This window comes from Schistocerca cancellata, chromosome 8, assembly GCF_023864275.1.
Source record: "Schistocerca cancellata isolate TAMUIC-IGC-003103 chromosome 8, iqSchCanc2.1, whole genome shotgun sequence".
In the NCBI taxonomy this organism is placed as follows: Eukaryota; Metazoa; Arthropoda; class Insecta; order Orthoptera; family Acrididae; genus Schistocerca; species Schistocerca cancellata.
Window position 1 is genome coordinate 339,749,118 of NC_064633.1, and position 17,810 is coordinate 339,766,927.

Below are 17,810 nucleotides of genomic sequence, written 5' to 3' on the forward strand. Positions count from 1 at the left end.
GGGGGATACTGCCTGTCTTTGAAGGTCTTGGTGAATCCGTCAGTGTCCTGAGCAAGGGAGTTAATCTCACTGCAGATTGCAGTCTCTGGGTGGCCAGGCTGTATGGGAGGGATTTTTTTGGTGTGAAAGAGACAACAGCTGTCAAAATGCAGGTACTGTTGGTGGTTTTAATGTGGACAATGATGTGGATAGATCCGTCAGAGAGGAGGAGGTCAACATCTAGGAAGATGGCAGGCTGGTTTGAGGAGGACCAGGTAAAGCAGATGGGAGAGAAGGTCTTGACACTGTGGAGGAATGAAGATAGGATGTCTTGGCCCCAATTCCATATCAGAAGATATCATTAATGAACCTGAACCAGACAAGAGGTTTGGTGCTTTGGGAAGCTAGGAAGGTCTCCTCTAGATGGACCATAAAAAGGTTAGCATAGGAGTGTGCCATGCAGGTGCCCATGGCTGTGCGCTGGATTTGTTTATATACCTTCCCTTCAAATAAGTAGTAGTTGTGTGTTAGGTTAAAGTTAATAAGGTGTATGAGGAATGAGGCAGCTGGTTTGGAGTCTGAAGAACCTGAAGAACGTTTGGAAAGGTAGTGTTCAATAGTGATAAGGCCATTGTGTGAGGGATGTTGGTGTAGAGGGATGTGGCATCAACATGACAAAACAGGGATCCAGGAGGTAAAGGGTGGGGGATGGTGGTGATTCGGTGAAGGAAATGGTTGGTGTCTTTCATATGGGAGGCTAGGCTCCAGGCAATTGGTTGGAGGTGTTGGTTAGTGAGAGCCAAAATTCTTTCAGTGGAGGCACAATAATCAGCCGCAATGGGGTGTCCAGGATTGTTGAGTTTGCGAATTTTGGGGAGCATGTAAAAGGTGAGTGTGCAGGGTGTCATAGGGGTGAGGAGGGAAATGGATTCAGGGGAGATGTTCTGGGAGGGGCCTAAGGCTTTAAGCAGGGATTGTGTGTTGGGCTTCTGGGATGGGATCACTCTGGAAGGGTTTATAAGCAGCCATGTCATTTATCAGTTTTGCTGCAATCATTACATAGCTTTTTATATTGATATGACTACCAACCAGCTGTACACCAGGATGAACAGCCACCACAAATTGCGGCCAAGAGCAAAGTAGACCAACCTGGGGCACAATGTGCTGCTGAACATAACACACTTGATTTCAATGGCTGTTGCACTACCCAAGCCATCTGGGTCCTTCCCTTCACCACCAGCTTTTCTGAACTGAGCAGATGGGAGTTATCCTTACAACAAATTCTCTACTCCTGTAATTAACTTGGCGTCAACGTATGATAACACACAGTCCCCACACCCTCCACCCCACAGTTTCCACCCCCTATGTCCTATCATCTCCTCCCCATTCTCATCTCTCACCCTGTTAATTTGCAGCCCACTGCTGATGCATTCACCTGCTTTTCCCCACTCCTCTCCCCCTCTTTCCCCCCCCCCCCCCCCCCACCTCCCTGCCTCACAACCTCCTGCCCCCTGATGGTGCACCTGTTGGCAGTCTAGTTCCTGCACACTCCAGCAGACAGTGTTCCTCTCTCAGTCCCCACCCATACACTACTATCCTTACCCCTTCCTCACCCCGCCAGACTGCTGCTTGCATCCCACATGATAGTTGTCGGAGATGCTGGAGTTGGTAGTTGTTTGTGCGTGAGGAGTGTGTGAATGGTGCATGTCTCACTTCTTTACAGTAAGTAGCAACCTGTCTCTTTGTACATTTTTGTTCTTTAACTTTACTTATCATGTCTGCAATATCTTCCACAGTTTTGCCATGCCTCTTCACAACAGTGCTCAACTGCTCCTGAAAATATCTCACACTATTCTGTTTTTGCATATTTGCAAACACCCCTTTTCCATCTGTTCAAAATTTCTACATTCTTTAGTGCCTGTGTGTGCTTTATGTATGTGTTCATGTCTCCCACTAGTTGCAGTTTTGCTGCCCAAAACAATTGAGTGTCGGTCAGTGACTCCCATCCTCAGATGATTTTCCAAAACAAGGGAACAATTAATCCTGTGGCAGCTGGATTCACCTCTTGCTGTGGTACCTGAAGCCATGCAAACTGTTTATCACTAACTATCACTTTCCCATACAACTGCATTTTGTCAGCTGTGCCACCTATTCCAACAATATCCATACTGCTTTCAGCTCGTTAAACCTGGCGTGTCTGACTCTGCCATCACAACACTACTCTCCATTATACACAATAAAGTAAAAAGGAATCATGGCTCCAAAAACTCATCACAAACTAGTTTTTTTGTTTATCATGAGCCATCTAGAATCTCTATTCTGGCCTTGCAGTGTGACCACACTGACAATACATATAATAGGCTAGAGGCACTGACTCCATGTGTGGCACAGTATGCCCAAGCAAGTTACAGTGTGTACATCTTACAGACACCAAATATTACTCTCTGCAATTACTCCTAAACTCAGATAAGTCAGTTGGTTCCTCCATCCTTGACAAAGTAATTTTCAAGTTATGATCACGGTCACACTTCACTTCAATGTCTATTACATCCTCCAAAAGATAACAAAGTGATACATCACTCACTGCACTGTGTTAACACCATAGGCTGTGGTCCATACACCAATTTGAGTGAAGATACCACCACTAATTCTGAAACCAAACTATAGTGCCCCCAGGGCAGGGAGGGGTGGCTTAGAGGCAGAATGGTGCAAACTGGTGGTAGAGGCAAGGTAGGAATGGGAAAAATTGACATGTTAAAACCGATACTGATATTTTAATTCTGAATAACTGTATTTTTCGGTATTCATTTGATCTAGATTGTATCAGATGGTCTTTATGTTGTCCCAATAACTGGGTAAAAAAACTGGTCTTTCAATTTGCCTTATCAGCAGTGCTGAATTTTTTTGTTTTTAAATAAAACTTATTAAAAAAGAGTAATGTTTATTCATTAAATGTCCATTGGTTTGAAATATCTGGTTATTATAGAAAATGGGAAAAGTGATCAATGCTTTTTTTAAATAAATGCTGACAGCTGGAAAGAGCAACACATGGCATATGAAGAATTGGTACAGTATTGCTGAGACAATAGTGTAATTGTTACCACATGGCTTGGTCTATTAATGCAGCTACATCTGTAACTGCATGCTTGACGAGCACGCGTGGACAAGTGTGCTTGCTGAAGCATGCTCGAATGTGTTTAGGATAAATTTGCCAAAGCATCAGGACTGTACAAGTAGCATGATGCTTGATCAAATTTCGATTATGCATGATTGTGTGTATCTACCAAGAACAGGGAGGCTTGTGCAAGCATTCATTAGTGATATGATTTCATTTTTATTTGTTAGTGTTCAATTACACTCTACAAAGGCTGTACTGTAATGTAGGACAAAGGAAAGTTAAAGATTACAATGTTACATGAAGAAATGAAATGAAATGAAATGATCGTATGGCATTGTTGGCCGGGAGGCCCCATGCGGGGAAGTTCGGCCATCGTATTGCAAGTCCTTTTTAGTTGACGCCACTTCGGCGACTTGCGAGTCAATGACGATGAAATGATGATGAAGAACACACAACACCCTGTCATCATGAGGCAGAGAAAATCCCTGACCCCGCTGGGAATCGAACCCAGGACCCCGTGCGCAGGAAGCGAGAACGCTACCGCAAGACCACGAGCTGCGAACACATGAAGAAATAGAGAAGAGAAGCAGCAATACTCTAACACAGTTTCCATAGGGTGTCTACCACAAATAGTTAATATGAGAATAATATTTTCATTTCATTCCCCTCTTTTTAATCCTCATAACACATTTCCTCTTCTGATTGTTTTTTCTTCATAATACAAGTGAAAGGCTGCCAAAGCCAGATTATCATCTGAGCTCAACATTTTCTGGTAAACAAGCTGTTACTTGTACAGGCATGCTTGTCCATGTGGGAGGGCAAGGAAATTTTGCATGCTTGTGCAGGTACGCTTGACGATGTGTGCTTGTCAACATACAGTTGCATATGTAGCCACCTATAGATGGTATGTGTGTATATGAAGTTTGCAAGACTTGCTCCACTGGGTATATATGGTAGTGTCTCAATTTTGTCATCTGACATCAGTTCTATTACAGAATGGCACCATCCGTAGTTTCGAAATATTTCCCAAAGTGCAGTAGCAATGGAGTGCAATGCTCCATTTGATTTACAACATTACAAATGGAAGGAGGCACAACAAACTTGTGACATCATATAAAAAGCAAACTTAAAAGTTAACAATTCATTCATAGCTTACAATAAAAATAGAAAGTAGCTGATCAGCTACCTGTGTCTACATGATATGGCTTTATCACCTTGCAGTCCTTAGAAACGGACAGTTTAACATGAACAATGGAGTTCTTCAACCTCAGATTTCACCTTTACCACCAGCTATTCGTAATGCCCAAATAATGATGTGATACTCGATTGCAACATGATTTTTGATTAGAGATTCAAAAATATTAATCAGAAGAAAGAAACTGGTGTTTTTTGTAGTGTTCAACTGCTTACCACTTTTTGAGAAGAGCAGCAAATGGTGGATTGACTAAGTTTTCTTTTATTTGCTTATTTTATTAATATTTTGACTCTTTGTGGCTACTTATAAATTTAAAATACAAAAGTCTGAAGTAGTCTTAAAATTGTTCACTCTTTATTTATTCAGTGTCTATATTTGTTGCTGGAAATAATAGCAATAAGAAACTGATTATTTCATAAACTGGTTATTTTGAACAGTTTTCACATTTGGGTTAAACCAGAGCTGGGAAAAAAAAACAGTTATAACCAAAAATGGGTTGTTGCAGTGATAACTGTCATCCCTCAGGCAAGGTTTGAGTCCAGGAGGCTATAGAGAAAACCAGCGGAAAAGGTGGCAAGTCCTTTATTGAAGCATCTGCACTGCTTAGTACACTGGGTGAGTGGCCACCTGGCTGCTGAGTTCTGCTGGGCTGGCTGCTAGCATGCCGTGTGAAGCTAGTGCACAAGCACCTTGTTATGTAAGTTAGCCGAGAGGATTCTGCACCAGCGGCGTGTGTACTCAGTGCTGTCATATCTGCTATGGCTCCAGGCAGAGACTTGGCTAGGTCATAGTGAGGGATGCCAAACAAGATGATGCACCTGTCGTATGCTGGCAGTATATGGCTGGTGTGCATGGAGAGCAATCTGATGTCCCCTAGGCAGAAATCAAAGTAGATCTTGGATGGCCTGCTGCACCGTGGGTCTGTCCAGGATGGACGTAGGGCGTAGAGTTGCTGACCTGCCGTGACCTCACACTGGTTGCTTCTGCTGTCAGGTCCATGTGGCAACCTCATTTGGCCCATCCTTGTCATCCTGGTAAAGCTGAGAGACTGAGAATAATTTCATTACAAAATGTCCAGTGTTTATAGTCAGCAGTGGCGGCCTGTTGTGTACGTGTGCCACTATCCCAAAGCACCACTGCCCTTGCCAGTGTGGTAACCTCCCTTGCCCCTTGCTGCATGAGGCCATGCAGTACCACTGAACCTGCTGTTTCAGTAAGCTGACCTGCCTCACAACATTGCATCGGATTATTGAAATCTTGTGGTGATTACATCCCGCACTCGCCTGCTGCAATACACAACTCAGGCTCACAGTATTCTGCCCATATATGGTTGGTACACTACAGTATCTACGTCTTAGTCTGATGACAGTTTAATTTTCAAATCCAGTCATGTCACAAGCAACCTATCATCAATTTTAAATTCTTTAACTCTTTGTGTGACACATTGGCCTTCGTGGCCTATGCAGGAAGTTAAAGGGGCTGTTTAGTCAACAATGGAGGTCATGAGAGCCGAGAGCACCAGTGTCAATATGTTTCAGTTGAGTGGATGGTGTAGTGGTTGCGGTCTCAGCTGTTTCAGGATAAGATAAAACATGGTTTTTCCTATAATCCTATGGGCCATTTTGGCCCATGTGTCATGCAATAGTCGTGTTTCATCCCATGGAATTCTTTACAGAAGAGTTTTTAAGAGACAGGAGTAGTGTCTTCACAAAACTCTGTAGAATAGTCTTTGTACTACACTGCTCTGCTCATATGAGTGACAAAAACCTTTTCCCACAATCTCTGCTGGAGTAGTGGTTACCAGTTATTCTAGCTAAAAAAAAAAAAAATTTGCAGACCACCTGTGTTCTTTATTTTATTACTTTTTGAATGAGAGTCTGCAGTCCTTTTGAACTAGTTTTGACAAATCTTCCAGTATCTTTAAAAAGCATGAACTCCAAATTTCAGTTCTTCATAGTTTGGTGTCACACAAGTGCTTGACTCAATTGATTATTTTCATTTTGGATTCCCTTCAACTGACTTCACATTCAAGCAACACAGGAACTCTTCTGTTGCAGTATTTCATCTTCCAGTACGTACCCAAAATTTTCTCATGAACTATGTTGAAATTTTGCAGTGAAGAGTGTAACCACAACAGCTGAGCTGCAGTACTTACCTACATTGTTTAGTGTTGTCATAAAACATTATTCACACTACTCACATTGTTTTAGTACAAGGTTAAGTGCATCAAAGTTATTTAACTACATGTTCCGTAGATTATTTGAATGTTTTTTTACAAAATGATGTGGAACGAATCAGTTTACTGTATGGGATATGTATACATAATTAGCTTTAACATTAATGAACATATTATTTTTCAGTCCTATTTATTCATGCAACTGCACTTACAAACTAGTTCATTTATTTATAAGCTATCAATTTTTGAATAAAAAGTTTGTATAGAATAGAGAAAATTATCCAGAAGAAATGATTTTAATTTAAATTTTAAACTTTCTTTGCTACCAACCAGACTTTTGATGTTATTGGGGAGGTAATCAAAGATTTTCATTGATGCATATTGAAGTGCTTTGTGGTCCATTGACAGCTTTAGTAGTGGTAACAAAGGTCATTTTTTCTTCTGATGATGTAGGTACTGACATTGATAGCCTTCTCAAATTGTGATGTATTGTTTATGATGAATTTCATTAGGGAATATACGTGTTGTAAAGGTGTAGTTAAAATTCCAAGCTTCTGGAAGAGCTGCCTGCTAGATAACTGTGAGTGAACATCGATGTTATGGTTACCTCTAGTTTTCTTGCAGTCAATGTGTTCTGTCTAAGTGATGTGTTAACCCAGAAAATTGTTCCATAAGACATCATTAAGTGGAGATATGCAAAATATGTTACAAAGGTGATTGATTTACCCTATTCCTAATTGATCATTCTCACTATTGCAGTAGAATGTGGGTTAAGTCTCTAGCAGTAGGACATAACTTCTTATACCCTGTACAGAATCTGTCTTCATGAACTTCATTTGAGTGCCACAGTTATATATCTTGTGATAGACCAGGAATGGAGATTACATCTGTCTACCCTCATGTAGCCGTTGTTTTAATCTATATGTTTGTGATGCTAACTAATTTATTCACTTTTGGGTGTAACACACATCATGTAGCAGATACGTATATTAATTTCTGTATTTTCGTGTCAGATGAAATTCCTGAATTAATTTTTTACAGCTTCACACAAATGGTGACAGCAAACAAAGATAGAGGAGTTCCTTGATGTATGGTTAAGCTGTCATAATTAATTTTAACATTGGACTGACTTTCTGACATGCTTATGAGATAACCATACCCAAGGTATGAAAACATTAAAAGATGCTGAATTGAAAATGACTGACTGTCAAAATTTTTCTTATAGCACATCACAGTTTAGTTTTACAGCCAGACAGGAACAATGATTCTTTTAAGCAAACCAGAATTAATCATATTTCACCAACAAGTAAACAAAATTGTGGAGCTAGAGGATTTTGCAAGATCCACTGAAATAATTTGTAAAGAACCTGAATCCTTGAGGCAATTTTTGTTTATGAAATGTCCTCACTCCTCCTTCATTGTACCAATGTGTTGCTTCTGTGTTCCGTGGAATTTTCTGTGCAATTGAGAGAGACCAGTGACATAAGAATATTACATCACATTTCATTGTTTGCATGTCATTACTTACTTCCACTGCAATCCATTAGTAACATATGGGCTGCTATCCATGATGGCTATTTCCACGGTAGTTCATCTGTTCCATAACACCCAACTATGCTGACAGTCAGGAAGCAATTTCACAATTGCTTCTTCACAAAGCTTGAAAACACAACCACTATTTAATATAAGATCTGTTCGGAAAGTAATGTATAATTTCAAGTAACTTTCTAGTAGCGGACATACTTAGTTGACATTATACATTTGAAACAATGGAAAATGCACAACAGAATGACAACAACATTATGAAAAGGACACACACACACACACACACACACACACACACACACACACACACACACACACGCGAAAGCGCAAGCACAACTCACATACATATGACCACTTTCTCAGGCCACAAAGGCTGGACTGCGAACAACTGCCCTTGATGGGAGAAGATCTTTGGTGGTGGGGGTAAGGAAGTGGCCAGGGTGAGGAGGGGGAAGGATAGAAGGGTAGAGGTTGGGGAGGGTGTAGTGTTGCTTGTGGGAGCATGCAGGGACAGTGTAGGGCTGTAGTGGACACACTCGAGAACTAAAGGCTGTCTAGTGCTGGAGTGGGAGCAGGGGAGGGGATAGACAAGTGAAGGACAGGGATTAGCGAAGGTTGAGGGTGGTGGGGGGACTGGAATATAGGATATCGTGCAGGGAGAGTTCTTTTAACCCTCCTTGGCCTCAACTTTCGGTAGTCCTGTCTTCACCCACATATTTCCCTACGTGTTGCCACTACAGAATTACAAAGTTCCACCAACACATCCACTAGTCTTTCTCCCCTCCTCTATTTCTCTCCTTTTCTGCTCCCCCTCCCCCCCCCCCCCTCCTTCTAGTCTCCTGACTTCACCTAGGATCCCTACACTGTCCCCACCACGCCGCTGCGTGCTCCCACAAGCAGCACTACACCCTCCCCCACCCCTACCTTGCGCTCTCCCACCCCAGCGTCTTCCTTACCCCCACCACCCAAGGATTGCTTTTCCCATCAGGTGCAGTTGCTTGCGGCCTCAATGGCCTGAGACACAGTGGTCATGGGTATAATTATGCTTGTGTAAATGTGTGCACATGCATGTGCTTGTGTTTTCTACTGCAAGGCCTTTTAGCCAAAATTTCAAATGTACAGCAGACGTTTTGCTGTGCCTGTCTGCAGCTCAACATCTCCTCTGTAAGGTAAATTGAGCATTTGAATAGATACACTCTTCTTCTACACAAAATTGGTAACTCAATCACGTGTGCACCAGTCAGTCTGTCCGATCTTTTACAATTCATGTCAGAGCCACAGTTAGTCACCACCTGTGCTTTTTAATGCTGGTTTCAGCTTCTGTAAACTTCATCCACCTGTGTGCATTGCTTTTGCATAAAATAGGTTATTCACATGCAAAAGGGGAGGGAGATATGAAACATCTATATAACATGGATTCTGAACACACTACATCTTTTGATAAAGAGGTTATGACCCTTTTTTTGCTGCACTTTTTGTTCAGTCAATGTATTAGGATTCACATTATTGCACTTCTCCCCAAATCTAACTGCTTTCTGCAGGTGCTTCGTTTCATTATTTAATTTATAATTGACAAACTTTCAGGACAATAAATGCTGTTCACAGAATAATATTGCACATGTTATAGGATGATGATAAAGGTGTGGAACAGTACTAATAAGGCTTGTATAGCATTAAAGATTTCAGCCTTGTGAAGAAGTTATGTAGCAAGCTGCTTGAGTAAAATCATGTACAATCTGTGTGAAATGTAATTATTATTTGTAAGAGTTTTTTGTAAGTTGTTTTTGTGTTATCTGTTCTGAAAGAAAACCTAAAAATTCAAAGTGTTAACTGTTAGGTTACCCTAACTTGGCATTAAGGAGAAAATTATTGCTTTTTCTTGTATCTGCAGGCAGCAGACAGGATCAACAAAGCTCTTCATGAAGATGGATTTGTTTTGAAGCAGACAGGATATAACAACATCACAGAAAGAGCAAATAATCATCACTGGGGAGCACGACTTGACCTCTCTCGTGATACATGTGCTCTATGCTGCTTGCCCTTAGGATCACAGGTCTTGCTGAGAGAAGGGCAGGGCCTTACTGCATATCCATGTGGACATGTGTACCATACAGTTTGCCTCCGGAAGAAGTATGCTACCTGCCCTCTTTGTTGTTAGTCTATGTTGATTGCTAATGAACAAAATGTCATATTTCGAGGCTCTCTTTTTGATACATACTAAAATTAATAACACAAGTAATTTCATTATAATTATTTTTTCACAATAGCAGGAAATGTCTGTCCCTTGTTAAACAGTCACCACCACGATGGTCAACTCGTAAACATTTAATTTTTTTGATGTATTATCATTTTGCTGACATTCAGAATTGTCACAAGAGAAGAAATAGTAAATATTTTTGGGTACTGTGCTTTCTACAAGTGTTGCATGGCATGACCTTCCACACCAAAACAATACATATATACTACATTTCAAGTAAATGACAGTTTCTAGAAATCGTTTCACATCTGCTGGGGTAAAATGTTTTGCTGCGAAATTGGTTACAGTATAGATTGGCATCAGCAGTAATTGTTTGATTGATGGGTGAGGATCTCATTGCTGGCTTTTGCGACTCCTACATCTTGTGGGCAATCATGCTACTCATAATCTGTGTTGAGACTATAAGAGAATTTACAGAGCAATGCATGGGACTTTCCCATTTTAGGACCATAATATTGTTGATGCAAAGCAAATAACAAATGACTACTGTGGAGTAATAAGTGACTGAAAAGGTGCTAACATTAATGGTCAGAAAAGTAACTGATTCTAGAAAACTGCCAGTCAGGCAGCAATGCTTTCTTGGTTTGGTCATTTATTTCTCTCGGGATTGTTCTGTTGTAATCAGATTAAAAACCTTCGATTTAGTGAGAGATATCAAATACGATAGGCACTTAAATTTTTATTTTGATGATGACAGATGAAGAGCACAGGAAAAGAATGTGCTTTCTCCATATTATCAAACTGTTCAGGAGAGAAATTTTAAAGTTTGAAACTGAATTTCATGGATATAATGAACAAAAGTAATCAATACAAAAGTCATTTGGAAGGACACATTATATACATTAAATTAAACTGATTCCTTAGGTATTTAAATTGTAATTTTATTGGCATAATGTTTAAAGTGATCTCATGTGTAACAAAGGAAAAAATGTGCTGCTTGTATACAGCAGAATAGAATATAATCAAGTAAACCTATATTTTTTTGTTAGAAATTGTGTTTGATTATTGTGTAATGAAAAACAATGTTTGAAACAATGAAAATACTAAAATGAAACTTCCTGGCTGATTAAAACATTTTAGAGCACTTGCCCGTGAAAGGCAAAGGTCCTGAGTTAGTCTCAGTCTGGAACACAGTTTTAATCTGCCAGGAAGTTTCAAATCACCATGTCCTCTGCTCCAGAATGAAAATTTCATTCTGGAATAAAGACACTTCTTGGTAAGCAATTTCTCTTCGCTATTTTAACTTTGTGTGGCAAAGTGGAATTAGAGTAAAATGTAATATCACTTTGTCCCAACATACATTTCTCAGCCTAGTGTAAAATGTTTATGTAAAACACTCTTGGTTCTCTTCTGCAATACTCCTTCAAAACCTGGAGGTCTGTGATACTTTTCTTTTAATGTTGCCAGAGGACCTATAGAGAAATTTTATTATTATTATTATTATTATTATTATTATTATTATTATACAAAATTATACTGAAATAAATTTTTATATTTTTACATTTTACCCCTGTAAGCAGGAGATGGGTATTCAAGTGACTGCTGCTTTTGAAGTCACTGTGAAGCTCTCATCACCTATTAAATCTAAGCTTCATTAGCAGTTTCTTGATGTTGAATGATGCACAGATGTTTCTTATGATGACTAACACTCTAATGAGTCTTGTTAGGAAAGGACATTTCTTCGAATATTTATTCTTCTGAAATGACCCACAATTTTGTATCATATCTTAATTGACCAGCACAAGATTAAAAGGCGTAGTTTTACATCAAGCTTTAACCATTATCTGCACACTATCCACTGTAACTCCTGCTAATGCTTGTCACGTTAATCAGTCCCATATTCTTATCACACTCCAAAAATAGTGTCTTGTAGTAGGAGAAGCTATTGGTACAATATAATTGTTTTTCTGGGATGAAGATGAATCACAAAAACTTCAAGACGTTTGACTTTCTTGTCCAATAATTTTGTCACAAAGTGATTTAGATTGTAAACAACTTCATTGGCTCCTTTCTTTTCAATATCTTCAATGTAATTGTAGAAAATTGAAGTTGCACTTGAAAGCTGAGACCATTGAAAGAGTAAACAGACAACTGCCTTGTGTAATAGACGTCATTAGTACTTATGTTTGATAAGCGTACATTTTTTTGTTTGTCCATGCAGGTTGCTTCTGTTTCATTTGACTTTTGGCTTCTTAAATGAATGTCTTTTTCTGGAATAAAATGTTTCACCTTTGAATTTGTGTACTTTCCGATCAATAGTGATCTTATTTATTTATTTCAGTACTTGTGTTTCCATGTCATCTTTTAAATTTTCTGGTAACACTGCATTCATCACAGTTTCAACTCAGCAGTGCACTTATCTCAGGTTGATCATGCATCATGCCTTGTATACCCAAAAGCTATATTGAATTTGCTCTTAAATACTGTTCTATGCATTTCATATGACACATGAAAATTTGGGTAGTTTTCCTGGAACATTTCATGCAGGTTTTTTTTTTATTTTTTTTTTCCACCAAAAGCTCCTATGGGAGATACAACCTCTTGGTCTTATCATTGTTGTAATGACATGATCTATCCTTAAATGAATGAATGTGATCATTAACTGCCATTCCTACTTCATCCTCAATTTTCTACAGCCTGTTGCCATGCTTATTCCTTCCAGCATGAGCAGTCTTGCCCAGCTTCAAAAAGTTATGACCTGTTATTAATCATTGCCTTGGTACTCCATGTACTTCCTCATAAAGGCTTTTCTGCATATAGGAATTTCATGTACAATGTCGTCACCTTCCACTCGTTGTGTGTAGTATGCTCAAAGCTGTGCTTAATCTTCATTCTCCCTTGATAGCACTCTGAAGTGAAAGTATTGTAATGAGATCTATCAGATACAATGAGTGTTCACTCCAATGTCCCATATCACTAAATTTTTATATAATATTTGATCTTTCTCCAGCCCTTACTATCACAAAACACTTTAACATACAGTTACAGCCTCTTCCTAGTTCGTGTGGCTCAACTCTTAATTTCTTCATGACTGTACTCATTTGCTCTCATCCATGGGTTTTCTTAACACTGAGGGAGTCTGAAGGACTCTTGTCTTTCATCCTCAGATGAAGTACACATCATTCAATATAAATAATTAACTATTCACACTGAAATGAATCACTTGCAAAATCTGCATTACTGAACAGAATGTCTCAGGCTAAAGCAATGGTTTTCAGTAGCGTTATAGAGTGTGGACTGTTCATATTATCACACTGGTTGATTACGAATATTAAACAACACGGAAGCCTACATCTGATGGCGTACATAACTTACTTTTGGAAAAAAGTGGACAAATCACGTTCTTTCTCTGTACTCTTCAAATGGAAAAAAAGGCTAAACAATGGAAAATGCAGGATGTAGTAACGGTATTATGAAAAGGATAAGTTTCTACTCACCATATAGAGGATATGTTGAGCTGTAGACAGACACAACAAAAAGACACTGTATGTTTGACCTTTTGGCCAGAAGGATGTGTTCTGATTTAGAAAACCCAAACACATTCACCCAAGTACAACAACTGTCTCTGACCACTGAATCCAGACTCGCTGGCCACACACGGTGTTTATTTATGGGAGTTGTGTTTCCATGAATGGATGTTTGTTTTCTACATTACAAGAACCATTTTTGCATAAAGCTAACATGTATATCAGTCTTCTTTTGTCTGTCTGTGCACTCAAAATTTTCTCTATGTGAAGAAAAAGATTACTAATTTTTGCTATGCATAATGCATATTATTTGTGAAATGTCTGAGGAATTTCATACCCCCGCAAAGGAAGTAATACCTGACATGTCCTATTGTGATATCTTCATTCAACATTGTGTTCATACTTAATTAAAATTTATAATATGTTGCAGACACAAGATATGGAAACCATTTTAATGAACTTTAATAATCAATTAATTCATTCACACATTGTATTCCATATATCACATCGTGGAGAGCCTTCAATGGTGTGAAGTAATGAAAAACGCTGAATTAAGATTCTTTTGCTGTATTTGTGTGACTCGTTCTTTTGTAATTTGCGACATGGACTACAGACAAATATCTCTCAATATTACTCTGTGTCTCCTTAAAGTGATTGTTTCTGTTTCGCTATGACCTGTGCTACTTTTTGAAAATGAATTAGTTATTTGATGTGCAGATAAAAGTTGCATAAATGAAACCTTCCTCGGATTTCTTATAGAAATGCATGGAAACTAGAGAAGACAACTCTTTTGTGTTACTAGAAAACAAAAATGTAACAGTTTGCACAAGCAAAGAGATGAAGTAAATATGTGAGGTTTTCAAGTAAGTGGCTTCCGCTCTTGTGACCAATTGGGAGTGGCCAAAGGAACATAATGTAAATCAGCTCATAGACCTTAATTATAAAAACAAAATGTTACCAAAACTGAAACCAATTAAATATATAGTTTTTCCATTGCATGTTCCACTTTTAACTTGTACAAACATTATCATTTTCATTTTTGTGGCCTTGTGTATTCTTTCCTTTAAAATTGGTGACAAGTACAAGAACCAGATAATTCTGTGATAATTTGTTTAGGATGCTAAAAATGTGAAAGTTTATTGAAAAAGTCTGCCATTATCAGAGTTATTTAGTTATGTAGCATATTGTTGATCGCCAGTCGAGACTTCTCATTTGTTTGACAGTGTGTTTCCCACATTATTAACTTCACTGTGACACACTTTAACTGTTGGATAAGCTGTTTTAGGAAACATATACAGAAGAATCCTCACTTGACTCCACATAAAACAGATTAAAAAACAGCAGTGCACAAAACTATATGCTAAATCTTGAGTCTTGCTAATCAAAGTTTCATTTCATAAGAATCAAAGGTTTGAGAGAGAAAGTGAAAGACAAGACGGTTACTGAAAAACAAGAAGTTTGTTCATATTTTTGGTGTCATCTTTTAATTTTTGTGTAATTTTTTAAAGAAATGTTCTTTCTTGTTGAAAAATGGACTGTTAATATTAGTGTGTGTATCAAATGGTGCTCTCGTTTAATGTTGTTTTGTGTGTTTTTGTTATCTTAACAAATTGACTTCTAAATATAATTTAATGGTAGGTATTCCTTAAGTGTTTACACTAATTGTTTCAGTACAAAGGAAAGTATTCATGAAAATTTGAAGTTAACTTGATAGTAACAGATTAGTACAGTGCTTAAAATATGTCAGATTGTTAGCTGTTCTGCAATGACAGTTTCAGATTACATTGGCTTAATATACATTATTCTGTATATAATGAAGAGATTTTATATACAGCTTCTTAATTATTTAACAACAGTGACATATGAAAACTTGTTACAACTTTCAGTTCATTGTACACTATTTTGCATTTTTGCAAAAACTTAACTTGTTACTTGCCTCAAATATTTAGAAAGAAATTGTGAGCCATCACTGAGCATCTACTACTATTGCCATCTACAGTTTTGTGTAATGTGTTTCATATGATATGATAGAAATTCTGAGTCTTATAGTGAAGTCAAAAAGTGTTAATACTCCAATCTGTGCTGTAGAAGTTATCAAAATCAGCAGATGCTGTTATACTAATACTGTACTGTCGAGTCATTTGTATCGTAGTGGAAGATTAAGTGTCTTGGTAGCAGTAGTTGCACAACTCTATGAATGAATGGGATTGTGTGGATTTTCATGAAAACTGTATGTCAGAAAAGTTGTGTGAATCTCAAAACGTTGTGCAGGAGAGAGTGAATTAAAAAATTGTTGATGGTTCTCAAATGTTATTGATGCATAAATGTGGTGAGACTTAACCTAGCTAGGTATATTTTTCAGAAAAAAAGTGTGTCCTTTTATAAAGCTTGCAAGTGTGAGTGTGATATTGCCCCTTACATAATTTTTTGTATATGTTACTCCAGTGTTACAAAAGAGATCTTTTTGTAGAAAAAAATGTGACACAAACACAGCTGACATTATAAAGAAATCATTATTTTATGTATGTATGTGGATTACTGTTGAGATAAATCCTAGTGATTTCACATTGTGTGAAAATCCACCCTTCACCCTTAAAATTCCTCTACAAAAGCAAACTTTCCTTTTGCGAGGTGAAAAGCTGTAATAGAGTTGTGAAGTTTCCTTAGTCACAGTAATGTTAGGGGGATTATTCCTGAGATAACTGAAGCAGGTGGCAGAGGAATCTGCTTATCCATAAAAATGTAATTTTGAGTTATTGCATGCTGTATGTGCTCTAGTGCAAAAAATTTATGACTTTCAGTTAATTCATTTTAATAAAATTTCTTGATTGTTTCATAAAATGTCACTGGACAGGTACTGGAGCAAAGATCATTTTACTCTTGCGTGGTCTCCAGCTGTTGTAAGTGTGTTGTTACAAGTGCATTTAAGTTAGATGTGATAAGACTCCCCCCTCCCCCAACCTCTCTCTCTCTCTCTCTCTCTCTCTCTCTCTCTCTCTCTCTCTCTGTTTACCGGTTACTTATTACATCAAATTGCTACATAGTACAAAACTGTCCTCTCTCTAAGTATTTATTATCTCCCCTCTATGGTTTATACTTGTAGTAATATTATAATTGTACTCAGAACTCACGTTCGTAAAACTCAGGCGTTAGATAGCACAACTCATCTTTTGTAATGTATTAGGGCAGACAAAACTTCAACATACCCCATTGTTGATAGCTTAAATTTAATCATAAACCCCTAGTGGAAATACACTCCCCTTTGTAATAGTCAATATTAAATAACAATGTTGGGGACAAATAAAAAGTGTTTATTTATCATGATGTAAATTGTATCCAGGATAGGACTAATGTTACAAACATACAGAAACTCCAGAACACCATGGACTGTGGTGAAACATGCAGGGTAAAATTAAATTAAGGATTATATATAAGATTGTAGGTAATAGTATCTTTAGGAAAATATTATTTCGAGTCCAAAGTATGTAAAACATTATGAAATAATTTTTCACAATGTCATATGATGCAATAGAATGAACACAATATATGGGAAAAATTAATAAAGATATATTTAACAATTGATGTGAGTAAAACTTCAGTGTCACTAGCAAAATCTCAAAACTACTAGTGCAACTGTGCAGACCAGAAACATTATATTTTAATTCAGAGGTGAAAAGTAAGCAGGCAAGGGGAATTCTGTTGAGAGAGAAAACTGCTTCAGTTAGGAGAGAGAGAATGCGAGAGAAGGAAATGTAGAAAGCAGTGGGAAGTGAATCACAACAGACAGCTCTTTTTTTTCCCCAGAACATCATTTGGTCAGTTTCCTTCCATTACAACAAGTTATGATTAAAAAGTAGAAAGTCCATGATGTAACAGCAAATTATGAAAAGTATAGATTGCTTCTCAGCACGTGAAGGTGGTGATAGCTGCAGAGAGGCACAAGGAAAAGACCACTCAACAGTTAAGCAGTCATTTCATTGTGCCTGTATGTAACTCAATGCCTCCTATGTGATGAGTAACAATCTATCCTTTCCATAATGTAATAGTTATAATTAACTGTATTAGATGAGCAT

The 17,810-nt window shown here is 38.0% G+C and overlaps 1 protein-coding gene across 3 annotated transcripts in view; it reads left to right on the forward strand.

The window, feature by feature from the left end:
- Positions 1–16,302, forward strand: part of LOC126095327 (Hermansky-Pudlak syndrome 5 protein homolog) — a 100,021-nt gene extending 83,719 nt beyond the window's left edge. For all 3 annotated transcript variants that reach the window (XM_049910134.1, XM_049910132.1, XM_049910133.1), the window contains exon 7: positions 9,905–16,302. In XM_049910134.1, the coding sequence (XP_049766091.1) occupies positions 9,905–10,171 (267 nt within the window). In that variant the 3' untranslated portion in view covers positions 10,172–16,302. The remainder of the gene's footprint in view (positions 1–9,904) is intronic.
- Positions 16,303–17,810: the final 1,508 nt, after the last annotated feature.